Source organism: Phoxinus phoxinus (assembly GCF_949152265.1).
Source record: "Phoxinus phoxinus genome assembly, chromosome: 7".
Taxonomy (NCBI): Eukaryota; Metazoa; Chordata; class Actinopteri; order Cypriniformes; family Leuciscidae; genus Phoxinus; species Phoxinus phoxinus.
The window spans coordinates 7,851,223-7,878,094 of record NC_136882.1 but is presented as its reverse complement, the minus strand read 5'-3'; the positions used below and the strand labels follow the sequence as shown (position 1 = coordinate 7,878,094).

Here is a 26,872-nt window from a genome sequence, read left to right as displayed (position 1 = left end):
CTGTCCAGCTGCTGAAACCTGCACACACTCATGCAACACGATCAGTTTTATATTCCCACACTGTCGATGCATTGCTGCGTGTCAAATCACATAAAGATAGGGATATTCATGCTGAAGGAAATCTAAGCGGGTTCATTGGTGAAAAAAATGTAAAATGCGTGAACTGCGAGTGAGTTTAACTCCAGTAATTGAACGCTTGCTGCCACCATGTGGAATCCTTCTTCAACATCAGTCTGAAAAGCAGTTCATTCCGTTGCCAACATTCAGGACTAAAACTTCTGAGACACGAGCTTGTCTTTTCAAGGTTAAGAGGACGGCTTGTCCCATATAAACCTCCGAGCTCAATGCTAAAGCATGGATGTTCATTATAACCCATCAGTTCAAGAACAGGCGCTGAAACACACGAATGAAACACGATAGTTAGTGTTCTGCAAACACCGTCGTCCTTGATCTGTCAAGGTCAGAACGACACAGAGTCCTCTGAACAGGCATGTGTTGTGTTGGGTTGTGTGTGGCTGTTGTGTTCGACTTGAAAAGTGTTTGTTCGTGACTTGCTTTCTCATTAAAGCGCAAAGTCCTGCGGGAACGCGCGCCAGAGCTGTCGTAGCGCTCCTGCCATGAGATGTGTCTCAGAGGCAGTGTGATGTTGTGCAGGTTCGAGGATCACAGCCGTGCGTCTGCGCATAAACAGCAGCAGCGAGTAACACACTGCCTCGGAAAGGTCATCGCGATCCGTCGCTGAGGGTTTCAGCGGATTGAGGAGTGAGGCGCGAGCACATTTAGTTGCGTGCAGATTTTGGACACTGTTGCGAATCTCTCTTCACCAGGTAAGCGGCTTTCTTTACTTTCACATGTTTCTGTTGATCATGTCAAAGTAAAACCGTCCATTATTCATCTAACAGGTGCTTCACACAGTCATGCGTTCAGTAAATCTCAGTGCCTTCAATCGGTAAAACTGTGTATCATGTCTGGGGAATTCTCTGGAAAATATATATTGCCTGTTTGAACCTCATAATGGCAATCTATATTGCATAAGGACATAAAGTCAGGTTTCTATTAATCTTCCAACATCTTCAATTTCAATCATCCATGGTCATCTGAATTGAGAAATCAATGCGCACCATTTCTTAATCAATGCTTACGTGTTCGGGCTATTAATCATGACAATGTGTGATTCCTATTATTGGCATGATGATGATGATGATGAGCCAAATCCATTTCTGAGAAAGAAACTTTCAGAGCCCTGTTTCAGTTCACGGGGATTATTTCAATGCAGACGTCTTAAAATGATTTGACAAATACACTGATCCACTCTTAGATCGCAAAACGCGGGTTTTGCAGTGATTATCCTATAATAACAATTTTGGTTTCCAAAATAACCTTTCGGTGAACAGTTCTTAAAAGAACCGAATCTAAAGAACCCCTTTCCACTATAAATAACCTAGTGGAATGGAAAGGTTCCATGTTGAATGTTCTTTGTGGAACCACAGATTCTAATAAAGAACTTTTATTGTAGTTCTCATTCTCAGTAAAACAAACAAAACATAATTATCACGGGTTTGTTTGTTCTGGGCTTATCTGACTTATTTAGCGAAGTTATAGCTTTAAAAAAAAAAAACTAATTTAGGGCTCGACAACCTGTGTGTGTAAACTGTTCAAAAGGAGGATTCCTTCAGGGTTCAACGATTTTAATAGTTTGATTTGAAAGAATCCTTCATGCTGAAATGGGTCTTTGTTCAGGTTCTGTTAATGCACTTTATGGCTCTATTTGGAGAACTTCTGCTATTGTTACAACCCAAACTGCAGTTTTTCAGCCAGGAGATCAGCTGACTGAGTTCATGGGTGGAATAAACATATGGCAGGACTTTTACTTTCTGACCCCTGGACTTTCCACCTCTGCAACCCACAGAACTTAGTGTTTGGAATGTTAAAGAAAAAAATAATGTGCCACAGACCTGCTATGAAACCACCGTAACGACGTTTTCTTTCAGGCTATAAGATGAACAATCTGCTTGAATGTAATAATGCTATAAAGAAGCATTGCTTCTTCTCATCCTCATGCATCTCCATATAGATCAGCTTGACTTGTGTTGTCTGCTGAAACAGGAGCAGTTTCTCTGAAAGTGATTGAGGACTTGAACACTTGTGGTGATGGCTGCGTCGGCACCCTCCTCTTCCTCCTCTTCCTCCTCTGGCGGCGATCCGGATCCCAACTCGACAGATTTACGGCCACCTTCCTCAAGTAGGTCCATCACCTTAAACCGCTATTTCACTCCGGCTATTTGCTTTGTGCCCAACGTCATTAATCTTGTCGGTGAGGCGGGAAAACGGCGCTATTCGCTACGCGTCAGGACCAACAAATCACCGCAGCATTGAGCGTCGGACCTCCCGCGCCAGCAGACAGACAGACAGACAGACAGACAGACAGAAATATAGTCAGTCAGACAGATAGGCAGGCAGACATACAGAAAGACAAACAGGCAGAAATACAGACAGTCAGACTGGCAGACATATATAGAAATACAGTCAGACAGACAGACAGACAGGTAGGCAGACAGACAGACAGAAAAACAGTCAGACAGACAGGTAGGCAGACGGACAGAAATACAGTCAGACAGACAGACAGAAATACAGACAGTCAGGCAGACAGACAGAAATACAGACAGTCAGGCAGACAGACAGACAGACAGACAGACAGACAGTCAGACAGAAATACAGACAGATAGGCAGGCTGACAGGCAGGCAGGCAGACAGACAGACAGACAGACAGACATAAATACAGACAGTCATACAGACAGACAGACAGACAGACCGATGCCGCTGTCAGCACTGATGGCCTATAAACAGTAAACACACCTGCTCAGAGCAATTAGAGGAGACAACTCTCATCCCTCATTATCCACTTTATATTGTCAGATATTTTTTGCCTTGCTAGATGTATAACAGGTAGGCTATGCTGTCATGCAATATTAGGCCTTTTTAAATGTAGGCTATTATTTAAAATTATTTACCATTAAAATGACTTATTATTAGTATTAATAATATCATCATTATGAATACAGGACAATTCTATAGCGTCAGTAGGCTATTGAATTAAATATATTTTTGTCGTCTCGGTCTAAAAGGAGAAAACGGGAGCGAGTCTGTCAGTAGTGTGTGATTGTATGCAGTGCATCTGTAATTCAGTGTAAATCAGCACTAATGTCTCTGCTGGCTTCAGTGTGTGGAGGAGGCGCGCTCTTTATTCAGTTCCTTACGACAGAAACACGCTCTTCACAAATGAGTCACGGCATATTGTGACTTCGTGTAGGTTATGCTAAATAATCTTCCTTTCACCCCGTGAGCCCCGTTTCATTCTTTTTCTTTGCATATAGTATTTATAGACTTCAGATGCAAAAACCTCTATATGATTTTTTTATGAGCATTATTATAAGGCTCCTTAGGTTCTGTAATTTAATGACAATTAAAAGGTTATTAGTCAGTTATTGAAATGCCTTATTTTCTAAAAAAGTTCACTGATAAGAGTAAAATGAAAACATAAGACGAAGTTTTTGCTTTTAATAATAATATTTTAATAATAGGCTACTTTATCTCACATAATTTTTTATTTATTATATTTTCCTTTAGCATTTTGGATACCTAAAAATCATCGCTACTCATTCAATAAAATTATCTTGAAATTGAAATGTTTAAGTCTGTCAAACTTTTCAAAATGAGATGTTCGTAAAATGGTTAAAATATATAGGCTTTTAGATAGTCTAAAGGTTACTTAAATAGCCTATGGTATTTTTTTTTTTTTTGTTTTAGACATTTGTGAAGATTATATTTAGAAATATATAATTTCATCAGATTTCAAATAATATTTTTTTTCTTCTTCTGCATGTCACTTTTATACCAAGCATGGCAATTATTAACATCAAAATGTCAGTTGAAAACGTGTGAATGCTCGTGAGATGAATAGAGGAGTTCTCCATTGAGAGGAGAATGGGACAGGAGCCGTGTCTGGTCCGACAGAGATAATGCGCTGGTAAATGGGGCTGAACTCAGGCTTTGGGCCGCGGGGGCGGGGCGGGACCAGATGGAGGCTCTTGTCCTGATCTGGCCTGATGAATTCTGTTTAGCTGCCCACATTAATTTCATATTAGTAGCATAAAGGATGGCGCATTTACCGCTTGGGTAAATTCAGGAAGATGGTTTCAATTTTGTGGATATAGGCGGGAACCTTATTCAGCCATCGCTTTATTATTAAGCAAGATCACTCAGAGGATCCGCCGTTTTCTCCCCGTAGACTATGACTGGAGTGGAGTCGCTCATGGATGTACAAGGAAACTTGGAATGAAGATATGCGGTAAGTTGATTTTGTTCAACAAATCAGTGACTGGTGGACGTGTTTGGGGTTCGCATTGAAATAGGCTACTGTACAGTAGTGTGCCACCCTAACCCTAATGGCACGTGCCATTTATTTTTGAAATGCACCTTTGCATTATAGTGCATTATGTCTGTATTAATTGCTTTTTAATGAGCAGACGTGTCATCTAGCGCCCCCTTTCGATGGTTTCAGCTCTGTCACCCAGTGACGGTCAACAGCCCCTCAATTAGGCTCAATCAGGGGCGTAATTTGTGGGGGGGTTGGGGGGGAGATAACCCCCCCAATATTTAAATCTATGCATTACAACCCCCCCACAAGACCCCCAATATTTATACCATGATCACATGAAAACCCCCCCAATGTTCAAACCAAATCTACACCCTTGGGCTCAATTATACCATGAATGGAGCAGAACTGAGGCAGAAGCCTGCAAATGCGTTTCCTTTTAAAGCCAAATTTAAAGGGGTGAGTGTGTGACTCGTGCTGATCATCCGAAAGACCGAAGACTAAATAACCTATGGGGGGGGGGAAACATAATATTCTGAATATTAGAGAATTTGCGTGTTGATTTGCTTAAACATAACCACATGATTTGAAGAGAAAATCCCCTCGAAAGGGTCAAAGAATAGCAATTTTACGATTGTTTTGTCCGTGAGCAGATAAATCTGTGTCCCAAGAGAATTTATGCTCCATGGAAATCTATTAAATGGCAATCCGTCAAGCCTCTGTTTTTCCGAGATAACACAATTACACATGCTTTCAAAAGAAATGGTCTTCCATGAATTAGTCGTGCTATAAATCGGTTTATGGCTGCAGACTAATGAAAATGTAGGCCTAAAATATAAATAGACAAATATAAATAATTAGGCTATTGCTATAAAATTACAATAACATAAAAAACATCAAATTCATCCTATCTGAAAAACGATTTTACAAATGAAATATTACGCTATTTACCACAGGTTGATTTGGCATAGCCTACATCACGTCGCTCTCACTGCCGTGTAGCCTAGAGAGAAGTGTTCATAAGCACCGCTTGAATGATCCCGTATTGAGCTGAAGAAGATGAGGAGGAGGAGGAGGATGAGGAAGCTGCAGAATTAAACAATCTGCGGCGCGGATGGAAAGAGCTTCTGTTGTCTCGATGTTTAATCTGACAAATTTATATAATGCAATGTTATGAGACCTTAAATTATTTTAAGATTTAAAGTTGCCTGTTGAAGCCTAACCTATACAAAAGTACAATTATTTGATTGGTTTTAGTGGGCTATAAGCTGCGGTGGTCCCTGCCATCATCAGTAGTCCGCGCTCATTTCTGCTTCTCTGTGGTGATGATGATGAGGATGATGATGAAGAAGGTTCATTGGGCATCTAAATCACTAACTCTGATGTCATCAGTGGTGACCTCCCCCTTGATAACCTGTGCCATAAACACACACGAGTCGGACAGTACACCCCAACTGCTCGTTCAAACACACATTTCATTCGTGTTCAATTATTTGCTGCAATGTTTGGGAACGGAGGTCGCTCATTTCAGTCTTCCTCTGTGTGTAATAATGTAGGATTTTTGCAGAAGAACAATAATGTTGACGACAAGAGCCGAATTGTCGGGTTTTTTAACGACCAGCAGCCCAAGAGCATTTTAACACGGGACAACGAGCGAGAGTCCGGCTTCAGACGCTCAGAGACGGACTTCTCCAATCTGCACGCAAGAGGTGAGAGACTCCACTTTATTTACAGACCATTAGAGACAAGAAACAGGAACAGACCGTACACAATATAATACAATACAAAACAGTTACAAACAATACAAAAATATTTAAAAAGAAAAGTAAAAAAAAAAAAACGATATTTTCTCATATGACTATCGCACCACAATTTTGCCTGGTTTGACAAACAGCATAATAGCATTCTGTCAAGTATCAAGCCGACAAATAAATGTATGCATTAAACTTTTTTTTCCTGCAGAATCCTCCTAGTTATTAGGCAACCTGAAGCTTTACATAAGCCTCACTTTTTAAAACTTAACCCAAGATGCTGGTTTATAGTATAATCACCATATGCGCAGAAAACGCAAAGATTAGGTTTCTTTTTTGCCTTTTAAAACAACTATTTCTGGTTATTCCAGAACTGTTCATAATATAAAAGTATAGAAAATAGAATTTGCATTTGGATACTTTATATTAGAAGAAAATGTTTGTATTAAATAAAGTTATTTGTGTTTTAGAATAAATGAAAAAAGGTTAAAAATGAAATTTCATGGTATAAAAGCAGAGACTGTTACATCAATGCATCTATATATAGTTTGTAAATAGTTTGCCAAACCAAAAGTAAATTCACAAGTTGTCGTTGTTGTAGTTTGAGTAGATTTTTCCTTCTTAAACTTGATGTGTTTATCGAGTCTGTGTTTCTTCCTTTGTAAAATATCTTTCTGCCAGAAGATTTGACAAAAATGTCACCATGATTCACATTTATGTAAATGCCTTGCATGAATGACCTTTATTACATTTATGTAACATTATCTTCATTTAAAATATTCTGCTTTGCACTAATAATACAAATATATATATATGACATATTACACATAACAAACAATAACATATAATTACACATAACAGGAAAACAAAAACATGTGGGTTACACTTTATGTAACACTTTATTTTGCAGTGTCCTTGATACATGTTACATGTACTTACCATAGTAATAAAAGAAAATTATACATAATCACATGCAACTAACCCTCAACCAAATCCTAACCCTAAGTACATGTTAATTAATTAATTACTCAGTACTTAAATGTATAATTACACCTTAAAATAAAGTGTAACCAAATAACCCACATTTTAAGGATAACCCACTTTATTTGACTGTCTTGTTTGATGTTACATGTAGTTACAATAGTAATAAATTATGCATAATTACATGCAACTAACACTAAACTAAACCCTAAAATGACCATACTGTAGGTTACACTTTATTTTATGGTCTCATTGTTACAGTGCAATTATATATTTAATTACTGAGTAATATTAATTAAGTACATGTCATTACTATAGAGTTAGGGTAAGATTGGTTGAGGGTTAGTTGCATGTAATTATGCATAATTAACTGTTAATACTATTGTAAACATGTAACATATGTAACAAGGACACTGTAAAATAAAGTGTTATATATAATTACACTGTAACAAGGACACCTTCAAATGAAGTGTAACCAGCATTTGTGTAGAACAGCAATTTGACTGTGTAACAAAATGGGTCACAGATCTGCTTCCGGCTAAGAATGGAGAGGAGTACACCATGCAGTTCCTGCTGGAGGTGGTGGAGATCCTCACGAACTACGTGCGGAAGACCTTCGACAGATCCACTAAAGTGCTGGACTTCCATCATCCGCACCAGCTTCTGGAGGGCATGGAGGGCTTCAACCTAGAGCTGTGCGATCAGCCCGAGAGCCTGGAGCAGATCCTGGTGGACTGCAGGGACACGCTCAAATACGGAGTCCGCACAGGTGACGCTCGCTCAGTCCTGTTGACCGGTAGCAAAAAGCACCAGTATCATATTCTCTCCTTCTTTCTCTCTCCCTGCAGGTCACCCAAGGTTTTTTAACCAGTTGTCTTCGGGTCTAGACATCATTGGCTTAGCTGGAGAGTGGCTAACCTCTACTGCCAACACTAACATGTGAGTTCCAGCTTCCCTCCATTCACTTGTGATTGTGTAGCGTTTCGATGAAGTAGAAAGATGACGGATCTGTATAGCAGCATAAACATTCATTATACTGCGGGACTGTTGAATGCTTGACTCTGATTGGTTGACGAATGCGAGCACAGCGACACTGATCCAGCAAATAAATATAGTAAACAACAGGATAAAAAGGTCAAATTATTTCCATGTTTTTTGCCACAACTTTACATTGTATTATGTACGGACGGACAGCACACACTCTCTTTCTCCCACTCTCTCTCCTACTCAAAACGCACACACAAACTAAAATTTGATCAGTAAAACAGTTTAGCAACTTAAAGCTACATGACATTTCTCACTAGCGAGGAAATAACGCCGCTGTTCTTGAAGCAGAGAAACTTACAGATTCACTTTTATTTAGGGGTTTTATTTAGTATAATGTACTGCTTCAATTCAAACTTTGTCAGATCATTTTAGCTTTAGATCTGCTATAAAAAAAATCCATTGGCTTGCTGTTGAACGTTAAACTTTTAACTAACATCAGTGACAGTGGCATATTCAGTGTTTAAACATAAAGTCATCTTTACATCATGCACAGCTGACAGAAAACATGACTGTGCTGATGCGACATTTCATTTACAGAGAATCAAAAACATACATTGAAACTAATCCTAAAGCAAATCAAGAGTAATGTTGCTCCTCTGGAGACTGGAATAAAGTGTCCTGTGATCGGCACTTACCCGAGTGTGCTGACAACATAACAGTTTTCCTCAGAGAAGCTCCAGTGATATGTGACAGCGTGCGGATGGAAATGTCCAGAATGTAGAGTAACAGCTCATTGGCCAAGGCTAATTTACAGCTCCACGCTGAGACACAGTGCCAGCTGAGCCTCCGACACAACACACACACCCCCATCATCCCTTACACACATCCATCTATCCAACCATCCATCCATTCCTCCACTCGTCCCAGCGGACTGGTCTCTGTGAGGCATATCTGACAGTTATATGGCACGTATGGAGGGAATGATCTACTCTAATGTCAGATTACACAACTAAAGGAAGTTTAATTCTACTCTCGGAGTGTTTTTATTGGTCCGCTGGGAAATTCTTCATTGATGTGAGGACAACGGCAGGGAATACCCTGGTCTTGCTTGACCTCTGAGGGTCAGAGATTTTATGATGTCTTTCACAGTCCATGCCCGAATTCTCCTTTGATCAATAAAAGATTTACTCCTCATCCTTCGATTGACTTCCCTCTTCCCCGAATGATGGATCCCGGGGATTTTAAGTGTGTGACACTGCTGCTTAACGCCTATAATGGCCAACAGTCAGGTTTATGACTGAACTAATAGTTTTATAAAAGCAGCAGAAGGTTTTATTCCAGGGATAGTCACACGGTTTGCCTCATTTATCAGTCCTTAAAATTTTGTTTTTCAATAAAAAGATATTGAAAAATGTCACAGTTATAGCACAGTTCATTAAATACTTGTGGAAATATATATATTTATATATTTCCACATGTATTCCATATATTTCCACCTATTTGTATATATATTTAATGTATTAGTGCTGTCAGTCTATTAAAAATAATTAACTTATTAATCACACATTTTTCTGTAAATAATAGCAAATTAATCACACATAACATTAAAGTAATATATTTTTATTTTGTAATACTTTCACATTTAATCTCCAAAATTATGTAGAAACAACATAGTATATTTTAAACATGTGTTTAATGGCATCTTTTTATTAAGCACTATGAAGGAAGGCCAGTATCACTGATAGCAGTCTGCTACTGATGTCTCTGTTCAAAGGATTAGCCATTAATTATAACCCTTCAACATTATAGTGATTGAAAGCTATCATTTTAAACATTTAATAGGTTTTAAAATATAACTAAACAAGTTATTGTTTTCATTAGTTTCTGACCTTGTAAACAGTGCTTTAAGATTTTCAGGTTGGTCAGGTAAATATGCAGAAATCAAATAATCAAACACTAAACATTAGATTTAGATTAACCCTTATTAAAGCTACAAAAGTTATTCCGTCAAGAGCAGTGAGTGATTTTCTCTTTGGCCGTTCTCATATGTGTTCTTGTCTGTTCTTGTGAAACGTCATCTAAGAACTGTTCCAATTCACACTCAAAAAATTAATTTTGGCGTCTTGTTAAATTTAATTAGTTAAAATAAGCAAAAGTAACACGATTGTTTAATATTTTGTCACAACTTAATTTAATTGTGTTCAATCAACCCAATATATTTAAATTTGCTTTGCAATGTACTGCATACATTTGGGGATTAAAGTGTTATTTTATGTGTTTTTCAGTAAATGGAAAGATGTTGTTAGTTAATGTTAGTGTTTAATGTTCAGTTAGGACTTTCTGTAATGTTTTTGAATTTTTTTGGTTACCATTATGCAGACGAGTTGTGTTTAGGGTTGTGGGCACTACACTTTATTTGCAATAAACCTCACTTGCAGAACTGCACCAGTAATATTTAATATTACTATGTAAAAAGTGGTTTTAATTAAATAGAACACTAGTACCATCTAGCATTAGACGTGATTGTAGAGTCAAATTAGCTAAAATTATAATGTTGGCAATTTTAGTCAGGACAAAAACTAACCTGACTAAACTTTATCTAGCAGGATTGACTAAATTAATTTAAGTTCATACAACAAAATTACAACAAATCCTTTCAGACAAATTAGATTTTGTTGGAAAAATGTAATTCGATTTCGTGGAAAAGTTTTACTTAATTTAAGTTCGTTCAACAGCTTATTTATAGTTCAAATCCCCGGATGTGTTTTTGATCCGCCCATATTGCCTGAACAACATATTAATATGTTTAATATTTTTCAAATGTAATCGAAAAGAGGCAGGGTTGTGTTTTATATTTCGCTTTGTTATAAATAGACATGCAGCAGTGAATATAATCAATGCAGGCGTTGCCTGAACCACATTTGTGTGGCTATTAATATGTTTAAGTTTTTTTTTTTAAGAAAACGAAAAGGCAGAGTGGTGTTTTATAACATATTTAGTTTTATTGTTACCTAAAACTAGGAAACCGGAGTAGTCAGAGAGAGCTAAGTGACGCTATCAAGAACACTGCTGTTTTTATTTGGAGAATAACCAGCAAGTCCGAATTACCAAGGACTCAAATCCGAACTTTGCGTACTTGTATATTGAGAAACGCCTTTGTTCTTTGATTAACATTAATGACAGACAGCAGCAGGTTTATTAGGCTGCTGTCACTTTAAGACACGGATCTGACACACATCCTATTTTCTCACAACTCTTCATGTTCATTTAACACTTTTTAGCTCATTTTAAACTGTGCTTATGAGGATACTCGACAAAATGGGATTGTTGACATAATTTGGTTTTGTCCGTTTAAGCACGAAAGTATGTTCAAGCAGCGTTAACGCATTAATGTTGACATATATAATCTACCTTTAAAACAGCTTTTACAAAAAATACATTTAATATGGACATTATACTAAAAAGATGGCACAAAAAATGTCAAATCCAAGAAGAAGAAAAACCTGCTGGAGAATTGCACTTTTGACAGTAAACCTCACTGTTACTAATGCTGCCTTCACGTGCTATCGGACATTTCCTACTTCCTACTTCTGAAGTCGTGATTACGAGCTCATCGCATTAAAATTTCGACTTGAGAAGGCGTTCATGTCCTATTTTTCAACTAGGCAACTAGTATTTACTATAATTCGTACAATAATTTACATCCTTGTGTCAATTTCCCCATGTGACAACTAGCCCCGGTCTCCCCTAGTATGTGACTTCACCTTTCATGTTTGCACATGTTCCCGCTGTCTGTAAATTATATGTCAGTACTGTTTATATTGATTAGACAGAAATGCATGAGCACTTGACATTTGCATGTACTAATGAGTTGCTCATCATTACTAATCACCGCGGAGGATTATTGACTGGTGCTAAAAGGCTGAAGATGCCTCAGAATGATTCTGTGATGGATTGAACAGACTTACATAAATACAGTAGTTAGTGAATTACCTCCTGCTGTCAAGACGCTCATTAATGTAATGGACAAGTAGAAAATGAGGTGTGTGTGTGTGTGTTTACAGGTTCACATATGAGATTGCACCAGTGTTTGTACTGATGGAGCAGCTCACCCTGAAGAAAATGCGAGAGATTATTGGCTGGCCAAATGGAGAGGGCGATGGAATTTTTTCACCAGGTATGGACATACATTTATGGCGTTTTCACACCTGAAGGTCTGAACCAAAGTTCATGTCACTTTATACATTCGTTTGTTTTACATACATTCGTCATAAGTTTTGGTTTGGTTTCACACTGCAATTATGCGAGCGCACTAAAGAACTTCACATGACGTGCTTGCGTCCTGTCGTCATCATCTGTGCGGGCTGCATCTCGACGATGATTGGTTGGTAAACGGGCGTGCATCTGACGTCAGCGTGTTGTCAAATCGGTGGGTAACTTTGACAACAATAAATGAACAGACGCATTGAATCTATATTGTTATTATTATGGTATTACTGCCTGCAGCGCCAACTATACACGAGGCTAGTTCAAATTCGCCAAATGAACGTCCTCGTCGTGCGAATATTTGATCGTCGCCGGCAGAAAATGAGGAGAAGACTGCAAGCGTTTTTCCAGTTGACTTCTTCTTATGTCAGCAGACCATATTTCAATTAAAAACCTTGTCTCCTCCTCTCCCCATGTGCTGCCACGGCTAATTTTTCCTGCTATCTTTGTCTCTTCGGCTACACGGGAACCATTATTACCATTATTACTTCCTGCAAATGCTCTGAAAGTCCGAACCTTACAGAAAATGCTTTCACACTAGAAACGAACCAAACCTTTGTTCAGTTTGATCCGGACCGAGACTACCTCTTTTCATCGGACCAAATTTCGTCTGTTTGGTCCGGACTGTGGTCCGGGGGAGGTTTCATACCTGTCATTTTGGTTCGGATCAAACTGAAAAGACAGAAAATCCGGATCAAACAAGGTAGGTGTGAAAGGGCCCTTAAACAACAGAAAGAAAAAAAAAAATTCTCGTTCGAATTTAACAAAATTTTATTGAGTCAATACATATTTGTCCAAAATATGTTTTTGTCTTATCAAAGCAAAGAATGCAAATAGAAGTGCTGCTTCAGGGTGTAAAATCTCGGTGCTCTTTGGATGGGATACAGAATCTAGTTAGTTAAATTAGGAACTCCAAGGCACTCGAAATATGTGAAAAAAAGTTAAAAAGCCTTTATTGATGAATGGCTCTAAACATTAAAAATGGTGACAGATCCATGATTTATTATGGTAAGTGTTTGTATTTTAGACCTTGGTTTTCACTCGAAATTGCGTACATGTGTCACTCGCCTGTGCGTGTCTTGTCATATCCGTGAATCGAGAAAAGCTGCTCCGGCAAGAAAGGTTAACGTAGAGCAAAATCTCCAACCTCCGGGGAATCAGCTGTTTTAAACAAACGCTGTACGGAGGAGAGTCTGCTGGCAAAATGAGAACACGACAGATCTCGTAATAAAACAAGAACCAACATTGGCTTGGCTTTTCAGAGATGGTGAGAACTGAGGGATTTGAAATGTTGTAAAAGTGACGGAGAGATGATGGAATTTGTATTACTCAACCAGTGAGTATTGTGTTTTATTGAACAGGTAAATTGTTGCTCTCTAACAAAGTTCATTGTAAAGCATTATCTACTGTGAAGGGTCATATTCATCTGCACAGTCACACAGAGCCGAAGCACAATGCTCTTCTGCAAAATGCTTGCAGTTTTTTTTTTTATCCTGCTAGAGAGCAAAACATTACATAGTGTACCTTTAAAGGGTTAGTTCACCCAAAATTAAAAATGCTGTCAGTAATTACTCACCCTCTTGTTGTTCCAACCCCGTAAGACTTTCGTTCATCTTCGGAACACAAATTCAGATTTTTTTGTTGAAATATGAGAGCTGGCTCACGCCTTCATAGGCTGAAGGTAATTTCATTCTGACAGTCCAGAAAAGTTATTAAAGACATCGTTAAAATAGTCCAAGTGACTACAGTGGCTGAACCTGAAGTTTATCAAGCGACGAGAATACTTTTTACTATAATACTATAAGAAGACATTCTTGTCTACAGCTGCTCCGGCGTCGAAACAATGACGGACTGTGTTTAGCTCACTCAGGGCGGGTGTCAATCAACAGTTGTGGGCGGGGCTTGTGCAAATCTACGTCACATTGCCCTGAATCTGAGAACGGCTTGTTCTGAGACAGTGATTATGATTTATGTGGTTTTTTATTATTATAGGATGGTTGTGTACACACACTGCCAACACACATTTATGTTCAAACGCCATGTAAAAGTGAATTTTGCATAATAGGGGCCCTTTAAAACTAATTTTGCAGACAATTATAAGCACATGCATGCACAAATTTAAATTTTACCCAATAAAATCCAGTCACACAATAATTCTGATAATATCAACTATTTGTAAAGGCACATGTAAATGTGTCTGTCGGTTCTTGAGATAATTAGCACACATTGTTAATTACAGACTTACTCATCGGTTAAATGTAGCAAAATGTTTGTTGTTGCAGGAGGAGCGATCTCAAACATGTACAGCGTGATGGTGGCGCGGTATAAACACTATCCTGAGGTGAAAATCAAAGGCATGGCAGCGGTTCCCAGACTGGTGCTGTTCACCTCAGAACATGTAGGTCTCTCTCTCTCTCTCTCTCTCTCTCTCTCTCTCTCTCTCTCTCTCTCTCTCTCTCTCTCTCTCTCTCTCTCTCTCTTTCTCTTTTCCATACAATGAATCAAGGGAGCTACAAAACTGATAAAATAAGCACCATAAAGTACTATGAAAGTAGTCCATACAACTTATAACATATACATACATATATCCATACAACTTAACATATTTTCCCGTCATTGATAAAAAAAAATGTTACCATTGAGAGACAAATCTTAAGACCGTCCATGATTTTGACAGATTACACTGAGGGTGATCTACTGTAACTTGTAAAGGTAATTCCCACCCTGTCCAGTTGGTGGAGAGTGTGCATATTAATGAGCTATTATCTTGTCTCGTCTTTGATCTCAGTTCAAACGGCCAAAGAGTTGTGATGTTTGGGGAAAAATGAGGGACTGATAGGGATGTGGTGGAGGATGAAGGACAAACGTCAGACAACGGGTGCATCCAAAAATGCCCCCCTATACCCTTAAATAGGGCACTATTTGAGGGAACAGCCATTTGTAGTGTTGGACGTTATCGAGTGCACTCATTCAATCCCACAATGCACCACAATAACAAGTGTACAACCGATGTACGCTCCACCATATATATACATAGATGCCTCATTAGCGGCTGTATCAATGGGCCGTCACACTTAAACCGTCCGCCATATTGGAACGGTCCATGAACACTCGACATCAAGTTGACTGAGCGTCTGCAATCGTAGTCAGACGCATAAATGAATATCTATATCTTCAATAGATTTTAGCAGATGATTTTGTTATACAAACACGATACAACAAGACGAAGGCATCAGCTAACACGGCATTAAAAAGTTACCATAAAAACCTGTAATATTGAGTAAATACATATAAAAAACACAAACCAACACATTATCACCTGTGAAAGGATAGCCTTTGGGAATTTAAATCACGGAGGATTCACAACCAGAAGCTGCGCAATGTTGTGGCATCATTTATTCTTACTGTGAGCGGCGCACGTCGACGTGTCTGGAGTGGTCGAATGTGGAAGCTACTACTACATATCTGGAATTTTTTTTGTCTTTTTTCACAAATGTTGTATGTATGCAAATTGTATAATATCCAAGGTACACATTTCAAGTAATTGTGCAGTTAATTATCATATTGTATTTTCAGAAAGTTTTGGAATATTTTTTCTCTCCCCAAATTTGTCACTACCGAAACACAATAATAAATAATTTAATAAGAAGGCTTATTTTGGCCTATTAATATTTTGTTTACATCTACCTTGTAAATATATTTTTTGCTATTTTAAAAAAAAAGTTTACTCAGGTAAATCTATAACAATTACAATTTTAACAATATTTCAAGTGTAATTTATAAGATTTGTTGTATTTTTAATCCAATCTTTCTTTGTAAAAGGCATTAAGTTAATCATACTGATTTCAAAGTTAAGGATTCATTAGTTTGAATATACATTGAACCAAACACTATAATAACATCTAGGTTGATAATTCAGTATACTTTATTTTAGACAAAACATGCATGTGTCGGTCGTGACGGCACATTTAGTGACAGTAATGCTAGCGAGCGAATTTGAACTCACATACTAAAACACTGCTAAAACATACTAAGATATTAATGATTTGCATAACTGTAGTACATTTTTGTTTATTTCCCTCAAATAAATGATTTTGTTTCCCTTTTGTCACTATACCAAAACAATGATGACATGTTTCGGTCATAAAGTTTTCGGTAGTGACAATTTTAGATGCTTTTGAGCCTAGTTCAAAGATGCTAATCAGCACATGGTTCATTAGCTCAGTTCTGAACAGTTGATCACACACACATTTTTTTACATAAAGTTTCATGATTTAAAAATAAAAAATAAAATAAATGTTCAAAACGTTTAAAATGTTTTAAAAACTTCAAAAAGAAATGCAATTTTTTTTTTTTTTTTTTTTTGAAAAACCAAAACATTTCAATATCACTTTCACAAGTTGAAATTTTGTGGTTAGGGTTCGGGACAGCCCCCTTCCAATTAAAAGTACCCAATAAATGATGATTTTATAGATATTAAGCTTACTGATATTTTAAATATTATTGTGGGATTCAGTAGATAATAGAAGGATATTTGTAAAAATCTAAAATTTTAATACTTAAATTCTTTTTAAATGTGTTTTTTGTTTGTGGGACAGCAGTTTGCACCAGTTCTGTAGAATGGCCCGTATATGCGCTCAACGCTAGAGAATACCCATAATGCCCTTTGAGCAGAAGATGGCGCCCCACAGATAAATCATCCATACATTTTCCAAACCACTGGTCCAATGTGGCTACAGCGTAATATCATACAGCTATACATTTATTTTTAATTGATTCTTCAATTGTTTAATGGAGGTTGATACACAGTTTCCATTACAGATATCAAGATAAATCTTTTCATTACTACTGGAGCTGCTAATTTGCTCAGTTTCAAATAATTATTAAACAGCAAGGACAAACTATGCAAAAGCATCCGCATTGGCTCACTCGTTTTCATTCACTCAAGTGAACTGTGTTAGTGATAGAGATAGTGAATGTCATCATCCAGTCACCATGCGGACCAGGAGGAAGGTTTGACTTCAGGCGGATACAGAAAGTCGATTAGAGTTTAGTTCAGTTCATTTTGTAAGTTTTTTTGTTCAAATTTTAATCGTAATTGTATTTTGCAATATTGTGTTGTTACTATTTTCCTGTTCAGGCACAAAGGTCGTGTTTTAGTGGCTGTCACTGCGGAAAAAGCAAACAAACAATAATCTGCTTTGCGTGGTGTTGAACGTGAAAAATGATGCGTGGTAATCAGTTCTCTTCATAAATAACTAAATGTATAATCTATCTTATATGCTCATCCTGTAAAACCATGATTAAAAAATGTGAATGAAAACATTACGAAAGCTATTCAATGCCTTATTATAATTAAAATATGAAAATTAAAATTAAAATGACGGGTAATAATTGATTATGACGGAATTTTTACTGCCATCTCCATCAAAATGAAGGACAATGAGAAAGTGTGACACGACCACTGACTGTAAGTCTTCTGAAACCATAAGCTAGCGTTTTGTGAGATCAAAAGGCCAGCATTGCTCTCTGTGAAGCTCATTTGCCGCGGCTCTCGCATCTCATGTCCACACATTGAGATATCAATGACATCAAACGTTCTCGGTTCCTTGACGGATCATCATTGATGTCCGACCTGAGTGATGCGTCACCATATTTAAATGTGTGCAAATGCAGATGAGGTGCGAGAGCTCTGCTGGACGCTGCTTTCATGGGTCGTGTTTGTCAGTTTTGAAGCTCGACGGACCTCATTTCTATTCACTTTCATTGTGTGGAATAGAGGCGCCAGGGTATTCTGCAGAAGATCTACTTTTGGGTCCCACAGAAGAATGAAAGTCATAAATTTTTTTTTTTTTTTTTTTTTGTGGTTAAGAAAAAAAAAACAAATAAAATATATCATACTCTTACAAGTCTGTTACTATCTTGTTCCCAGAGCCACTACTCTATAAAGAAGGCCAGTGCAGTGCTGGGTTTTGGCACAGAGAATCTGATCTTGCTGAGAACAGATGATAGGTAAGTGTGTGTGCGTGTTGTGTGTTTGTGGATCCTCTCATCAGCGAGAGTGTGTGTTACATTTGTGTCTCTTTGTTAGAGGTAGAGTCATTCCGGCTGATCTGGAGGCCAAAGTTATTGACGCCAAGCAGAAGGTGAGTGTCCCGTTCACATGAATAAAGTCCTCAGTACACCTCTCTGTCAGCTCACTAAAGACACGTGATAATCTGCTGACTGCAATAATCATTGCTGATTCATGGAGTGTTTATTAAATATGTAAGTCCTCCTGACGTGTCTGTGGTGTACTCTCATTTCATTTACCACATACAATCATTCTCTTTATCATGTTTACAGCAACGCACTTCTTGAAGTCTATACTTGTGAAGAAAAAGTGTGCTTAATTGTAGTACATTTACTTGTAATTTACTTTAAATCTTAAAAACTGTTCTTGCAGATAATAATAACGAAATAAAAGGCCACTTAAGTGTCTTTAAGAAAAAAAAAATGTTTATGACTGTGCTTCTTAAAAAGTGCACTTATTTACTTTAAAGTACATTTTAAATACCTTTAAAGTACCTTTAGTCATGCTTTAATTAGAAGAAGACTTATTGTAATGTGTTGACTTGCATAAAGCACATGTAAAGACTTGATATTAATTTTAACTGTAGTGTGTAATACTTAAGTCCTACTGAAGATGGGTCAAAAAAATTAAATCAAAATTAATATGAAGTTAAACTGTGTGTGTGTGTGTGTGTGTGTGTGTGTGTGTGTGTGTGTGTGTGTGTGTGTGTGTGTGTGTATGTGTGTGTATGTGTGTGTGTGTGTGTGTGTGTGTGTGTGTGTGTGTGTGTGTGTGTGTGTGTGTGTGTGTGTGCGTGCGTGTGCGTGTGCGTGTGCGTGTGCGTGTGCGTGTGCGTGTGTGTGTATGTGTGTATGTGTGTGTGTGTGTGTGTGTGTGTGTGTGTGTGTGCTGTCCAGGGGTTTGTACCGATGTTTGTGAACGCCACAGCTGGATCTACAGTGTATGGAGCCTTTGATCCAATCAATGAGATCGCTGACATCTGTGAGAAATACAACTTGTGGCTTCATGTGGATGTACGGTTGTGATGATTTCTTTACTCTCTTAAACAGACGTATTGAATGCTGTGAATACGTTATTTTTGGAACTGATGGTGTGAATGTGTTTTTTAAGGGAGCGTGGGGTGGAGGTTTGCTGATGTCCAGGAAACATAGACACAAGCTCAACGGCATTGAGAGGTATCATACATACATGAATATTGTATAGTACATTTTAAATAATTATGTTTTAATAATCATTTGTGATGCTTTATAGAAGTACCCTTATTTTGATGTGTTGACTAACATACTAAAGTGCATGTAAAGTACTTGGTTTTAATTTTAACTGTAGTGTGTTATTCAATATTACATTTAAAGTTAATATATTTTAAATGTAGTCTACTAGATTGCAACTTCATCATTACAAATGTGTAGTTAAATATATTTAAATATATGACAAAATTATAGTAGAAATTACATTAAAGTATATTTTTGTTTACCATAAAAGCTTGTCAAATGCTAATTGTATTTTTAAAAAAATGTAACTTCATTTTAATTTAATTACAATTAGCATGTAATTAAGAGTCCAAAAATATCATATTCAGTTTGCACTTGAAGGGATGTTTCAACCAAAAATGAAAATTATGTCATCATTTATTCACCCTCAAGTTGTTCCAAACCTGTATGAATTTCTTTCTTATTCTGAACACAAAAGAAGATATTTTGAAGAATATTTGTAACCAAACAGTTGTGGGCACCAATGACTTCCATAGTATGGAAGAAAAATACAATGTAAAGGCAAATACAATGGAAGTCATTGGTGCCCACAACTGTTTGGTTACAAATATTCTTCAAAATATCTTCTTTTATGCTCCACATAACAAAGAAATTCATACATGTTTGGAACAACTTGAGGGTGAGTAAATGATGACATAATTTAATTTTTTGGGTGAACTATTCCTTCAAGTATACTATTACTGTAAAAAGTACTAATTTCACAACAGCTGTCCACTGCCAATTCAACCAGTTGATAGAGGTTTCTGTTTGGTCCTAAAGTCCTTGGTTTTATGAGCCAGCTACATCCTTGCACTGCAGTCAAACACAATTCAATTATAATAAAAGGAATTCCTAAAACTGGGAGGGGCAGACTTAGAAAATTTGAAGGGCCCTATCTTGCACCCAGCGCAAATGACTTTGTTCGCCGACGCATGTATCATTCCTATTTTGCACCCGACGCACAGCGGACTTTTCCCTCCAGACGCACGTCGGTTAATTAGGGAATGAACGGGGGGGCGGTTCAGCGAAAAGTGGCGTGTTCCGGCGCAAACGTTCCCTGCTGCTATTTTACAGTTCCAGAAAACAATTCCAGGAAAAACCTAGTCTAAAGTCAGTGGCGCGTTATTTAGATGCTATTTTAAGGGTGCATGCTTAACCATAATGTACAACACACATACACTTTGCTTCTCTCATCTACACAGACGCAGCAGTTCAAATTTATGCAAATAATACATAATTACAAGGAAAAATATTACCACACGAGGGAAATCATTGTGGTGTCCATGAAGATGTGAAAAAATAGGCATAAATCTAGCTTACACATTTACTCAAATTATTCAGGCTAATTGTAGTAATGACGGATCAATCCTGTTTGTCCAATAGTGTGAGACACATCGGTATATAAGGACATCTGACAAAGTGGGTTATCCGTCAAGAACCAGGAAACACAATTGAAATCACCGTTACCATCATGTAAGTTGTGTGCGCCGGGCAAATCCGCCGTTAAAATAGCAATCCGCCATGGAACAAGCGCGCCGGCTCTTAAAGGGAATGTGAGAGGACGCTCTGATTGGTTTATTGCACGTTACGCCCAAACCACACCTATGAATAATGTAGCGACTTCAGACCAACACATTTTAGATTTGCGTCAGGCGCAAGAGTCATTTATCCCGCCGGTATAATAGCAACAGATCCGCCCACAAACTTACTTGCGTTTCGCGTTTGATAATTGCATTCCAGAACGTTAAAACAGGGCCCTAACTGTTATAATGGTTGCTACACACCTGTTAAGTACATACTCTACTATGCTCTTGCCTCTATAAGCAACTAAACTGTGTGCCAGCAGTGTTCTGATCAGTGTTGTTTCTGCAGAGCTAACTCTGTCACATGGAACCCGCACAAGATGATGGGCGTCCCGCTGCAGTGCTCCGCCATTCTGGTCCGGGAGAAGGTAAGAGAGGATGACAGGAATGGGGGCAGCAGAATGAATGAGTCTCAATACTAATAGAACAGAAAATCTTCTGAAGACAAGAAAGTAAAAGAGCGATAGACAGGACATTTACATGTGATCATGTTCATCTCTGCTAAGTGCTCATGCTATCTCACTGTGTTCACGTGTGTGTGTGTGTGTGTGTGTGTTTAACAGGGTCTACTACAGGGCTGCAACTCCATGTGTGCTGGATATCTCTTTCAGCCGGATAAACAGTATGATGTCACCTATGACACGGGGGACAAGGCCATACAGTGTGGCCGTCATGTAGACATCTTCAAATTCTGGCTCATGTGGAAGTCAAAGGTGTGTGTGCACATTCGTGAGATCCTCAGTGTCTGATAGTGTGTTATTCATGAATGAATCAAACTAAAATTTACAGTCAAAGACTCAAAGACCAGATATGATTAATCAAGACCCAGTGTCAGAAGTGCAGTCAATTAATGACAAGAGTCAGAATTATAATAAATTAAAGAAAAGTTTTACTGAAGAGAGTTTGCAGTTTCATCAGCAGAAGTCGGCTTCAAGACTCAAGGAGTTCGTATAGGCCTCTTACAGTGACAAAGATCACAGCAGTTATACCCTTCAAGGTCGAAGCTACGTCATTGCTTCAGGTTGAATGATTCTGGTTGGCTAAGAAATAGATAAACATTAATTTGGATTGATAGGCAGTAGCACACCTCCATGGTCTGTACGGCTGCCACCAGGACCCTGAGTCATGTACGAGTGGCCCTCCGAGCCGAGGTCACAAGACACCTCCATGGTCTGTTGTCCAGACGCCAACATGTCGAAGAGTCAGTCAATCTCCAATAATGCCACTTGTTCCTTAACTCACAACATCAAGATGTGTTTTTCTCTCAAGGAGAGAACACTTTAATCTAAATGGAAAGTAAGGCTTTAACAAAGAAATGATCCCTTAAACTATAGACTTCAATGACCCCTGTGACCATAGTTGTCAGGGCACCCTAGAAAAGCAGATGTATGTATTGACATGTTGAAGACCTTTCTCAAACACAAAACGAGTCCATATTTCATTTCTGGAAGCCGGGCTAAATGAGCAAGCACTGTTACTGATGGATAGAGGTAATGGATGGATGGAGGGAGTGAGGGAAGGAGGGATGGAGGGATGGATGGATGGGTGGAGGGATGGATGGATGGATGGATGGATGGAGGGAGGGAGGGAGGGAGAGAGGGATGGATGGAGGGAGGGAGGGAGAGAGGGATGGATGGATGGATGGAGGGAAGGAGGGAGAGAGGGATGGATGGCTGGATGGATGGATGGATGGATGGATGGATGAATGGAGGGAGGGGGGATGGATGGATGGATGGATGGATGGATGGATGGATGGATGGATGGATGGATGGATGGATGGATGGATGAATGGATGGATGGATGAATGGAGGGAGGGGGGATGGATGGATGGAGGGATGGATGGATGGATGGATGAATGGAGGGAGGGAGGGATGTGCGAATGAGTGGCCAGAACGCATTGAAGGTTTCAGTTGAAATGGTGTTGTGTAATCGGCCCCTAATAATAACTATTAATAACTAATGATCTTTGCAACGGAAGTGAATCAATCCAAACTAACTTTAGCTGGACAATAACTTTATTCTAGACCTGCTGTAAAGCCAAAACAATCTCTGTTACTGTCATTTCCTATTGTCACTGTAAAGCTGCTTTGAATTGAATCTATCTTTATTGTTAAAAGCGCTATATAAATGAAGGTGACTTGACTTGATGGATAGGTGAACGGCTGGATGAAGGATGGATGAATGGGTGGAGGGATGGGTGGAGGGATGGGTGGAGGGATGGTTGAATGAATGAACGGTTGAATGGATGATGGATGAATTTGTGGGTGGATCGATAGATAGATAGATAGGATGGATGGATAGGTGAACGGTTGGATGGATGGGTGGATAGATGGATGGATGATGAATATCAGCTGTCCTGTCATTGATCTTTGGTCTTTAACAGGGCACTATTGGCTTTGAGAGACACATTGACAGATGTTTGGAGCTGTCTGAGTATCTCTACCACAAGATCAAGAACCGAGAAGGATATGAGATGGTGTTTCAAGGGGAGGTGAGTGAAAACACAACAGAGTTTACCACGGTCTATTATACTATAGTACTGACACCGCATCCGGCGGCTCAAAGTTGTAAGTGTGTTTTTTCCGCTCCCATGCGATGGGGGGGGGGGTGCGAAACGACCACCATTCAACCCGAAAAAAGTAATATAACTATTCCTAATGACGTCAAGGTAAAAAACCTGCATAATTCACGTTTAATATGGCATTTGTTTTGCTCAAAGTGTTTACGTCCATGTGCTTGTGTAGACTAGTACATATCAGACCTTAGACGGCCTTAGAGATGTTGAAAATGAACACTCCCATTGCACAGAAGCAAAGAATGTAGCAAAGAAAATGAGGTGTTTATTATGATTCACAAAGGTATAATTTGTTCAAAGAATACTTTGACAAATGTCTGCTTAGCAGAGGCCCATTTTAGGAGGGCTTTAGCCCCCTTAAATTTCCACCCAGCCCCCCTAAAAGTTTGTGATTAATTAGTTAGCGTATGTACACTAATTCATGATCACTTCAGTCCCTTTTAAAACTCTTATGAAACCGGTGGCAGGCTTCAGCTTATCCCCGTATTTTTGTCTGTTATTCAGCGCGTTATTTCATACTTCGATGCTATAAAATTGCTCAAATTTGTTATAATATTCTTTTTATTATAAATCCAAAAGCAAAACATGCGTAAAAAAAATATAAAAGGGAGTTGAAATGGCACATGAGCTCATGAGTGGTCATCTGCTGCCATCTACTGGTTATAGTAGTAATTTCAGGATGTTAAAAGTCTTTGTTTTCCAGCAGGTGGCAGAAATCCTTCACTGAAGCATGGCACATTTTCCATGTTATCTCCATGAATGAAAAGTATAGATGTATATCTTCTTTAAAGTTAATTTTACTGCACAAATGTAGAGTTTAAAAAATGATAGTGTTTAAAACATTATGGACCGGTTTCACAGACCGGGCTTAGATTAAGCCAGGATTAGGCCTTGTTCAATTAGGACGTTTAAGTAGCTTTTATAAACATGCCTTAGAAAAAAAACATTACTGTTGTTCATCTTGAGACAAATCAATGACGCTGACATATTTTAAGATCTGTCAGTGCAAGTTGCTTTCAGTTAAAACAGCTCAAACATGCATTTTAGTCTGGGACTATCTTAAGCCTCGTCTGCGAAACTGTGAAAAATTACCCACATATTACAGTAATATAAAGTTTTTCTATATTCTCAATGAACATTAATGAAAATTAGCTGGTCATTTAAAATGATTAGAAATGAATTCAATATTCAGGTATTGACTTGATAGGTAGTGCAGAACCGACTGTATTGTATGATGCCTACCCTAGTATTCAAACAATATAAATTATCATTTTTTTAAACCATACCCTCATTTGGGGCCACCTAATATTGAAATCCTAGAATTGTCCCTGCTGCCCAGAAGATGTCCCGTTTTCTTAAATGCTGTGTGCTGTCTTTCTGTGTGTTTCTTAGCCCCAGCACACCAATGTGTGTTTCTGGTACATTCCTCCAAGCCTGCGACTCCTGCCAGACGGAGAGGAGAAAAGACAACGGCTTCATAAGGTGAAATGATACTCAAAGACTCACTCCTACACTTATATACACTGACTGATACGGTACAAATGTGTACACTACTGGCCAAACGTTTGGAATAATAATAATAATTAAGATTTTTTAAATGTTTTTGAAAGAAGTCTCTTCTGCTCACCAGCGATGCATTTGTTTCATGAAAATGACAGTAAAACATCAGTACTGTGAAATGGCAAAGCTGAATTCATCACCCATTACTCCAGTATTCAGTGTCACGTGAGCCTTCTCATATTGGAAATTGTAATAATATTTCACAATATTGCTGTTTTTACTGTAATTTTAATCAAATAAATTAGGGCTGTTAAACGATTAATCGCATCCACAATAAAAGTTTGTGTTTACATAATAAATGTGTGTGTACTGCGTATAATTATTTTATATATTTATATACATGAACGTGTGTGTATTTAAATATATAAAATAATTAAACACAGTACACACACATTTATTATGTAAACACAAAAACAAATTTTGGATGCGATTAATCGTTTAACAGCCCTAATATAAATGCAGCCTTGGTGAGCATACGTCTTCTTTCAAAAACATAAAAAAGTAATTATTCTAAACTTTTGGCCGGTACGCTGCATATTTCACCACAAAGAACTCACTTAATTTAGCATGGTTCCCATAATACTGTACAACAAAATACAAGTAAAATTACAAGTACTATAAAATACAAGTATTCATTAATTCATAAACTTCCGTCTTGTGATTTCTATCTAGGTTGCCCCCAAGATCAAGGCACTGATGATGGAGTGTGGGACAACAATGGTGGGCTACCAGCCTCAGGGGGAGAAGGTCAACTTCTTCAGGATGGTCGTCTCCAATGCGGCTGTGACCAGGTCTGACATTGACTTCCTGATAGACGAGATAGAAAGACTGGCGCAGGATTTATAGAGTGCGCAGGGTGGAAGCCCAGTAGACGTTAGTAGATTCTGTAGGAATATAGGAAATGGAGAAGACATTCCAGAGTATTAGACCAGTGAAGCGCTCTGGAATAATGAAACTCGCAGATGTTCTAGAATGTTCCACTAGGAAATTGAACATTCCAGAATGTTAAGGCGAGGAGCTCTCTGAGCTTTAATTTCATAATGAAGGACCAGAATGACATTATATGTCTTCTCCTCTTCACTTCTCCCAGTTGTCTGTCTGTCTGTTGTGTTCTGTTCTTTCTTTTAACTGGAACTATCCTCACAATAAACTGCACAACAAGGAACGCTCAAGGTTGATTACCACAGAATTCAGAAATAATTTGTCCATCAATTTGTACAAAGAAACAAAAAAAAAGTGCTTACACTATAGCTTTTACCATGGAAATATAAGGAGCAAGGCATTACATCAGGGTCATAATACCACACTGCATTAAACATATATACTCACACATACGATTTAGACAACTCACAGCTCACATTTTGTTCATAATAATTAAGATAAGCACATTAACAAAAATAATAATAGGTTCAGATTTGTGCTTTAAAACCTGTATGTCTTGCCCAACAGACTTCTATTGCAAGTGCATTCA

At 38.2% G+C, this 26,872-nt stretch overlaps 1 protein-coding gene across 1 annotated transcript; it reads left to right on the top strand.

Moving 5' to 3' along the window:
* Positions 1 to 683: 683 nt before the first annotated feature.
* On the top strand, positions 684 to 26,557 carry gad1a (glutamate decarboxylase 1a). Its single transcript, XM_079618697.1, has 17 exons — positions 684 to 827; positions 2,107 to 2,242; positions 4,289 to 4,348; positions 5,932 to 6,084; positions 7,634 to 7,876; positions 7,956 to 8,046; positions 12,159 to 12,271; positions 14,643 to 14,758; positions 18,293 to 18,372; positions 18,452 to 18,506; positions 19,330 to 19,446; positions 19,544 to 19,608; positions 21,556 to 21,634; positions 21,830 to 21,979; positions 23,650 to 23,757; positions 25,234 to 25,323; positions 26,074 to 26,557. Exons 2-17 carry the CDS (start codon positions 2,152 to 2,154, stop codon positions 26,245 to 26,247), a joined length of 1,785 nt encoding a protein of 594 aa, XP_079474823.1. The 5' UTR covers positions 684 to 827; positions 2,107 to 2,151; the 3' UTR covers positions 26,248 to 26,557.
* Positions 26,558 to 26,872: the final 315 nt, after the last annotated feature.

What these genes read in the sequence shown, in the direction of transcription:
- gad1a (XM_079618697.1), top strand. Translation starts at nt 2,152, where the DNA reads ATGGCTGCGTCGGCACCCTCCTCTTCCTCCTCTTCCTCCTCTGGCGGC. An exon ending in CCATTCTGGTCCGGGAGAAG is followed by an intron (nt 21,635 to 21,829) that starts GTAAGAGAGGAT and finishes TGTGTTTAACAG; the next exon opens with GGTCTACTACAGGGCTGCAA. An exon ending in GGCTCATGTGGAAGTCAAAG is followed by an intron (nt 21,980 to 23,649) that starts GTGTGTGTGCAC and finishes GGTCTTTAACAG; the next exon opens with GGCACTATTGGCTTTGAGAG.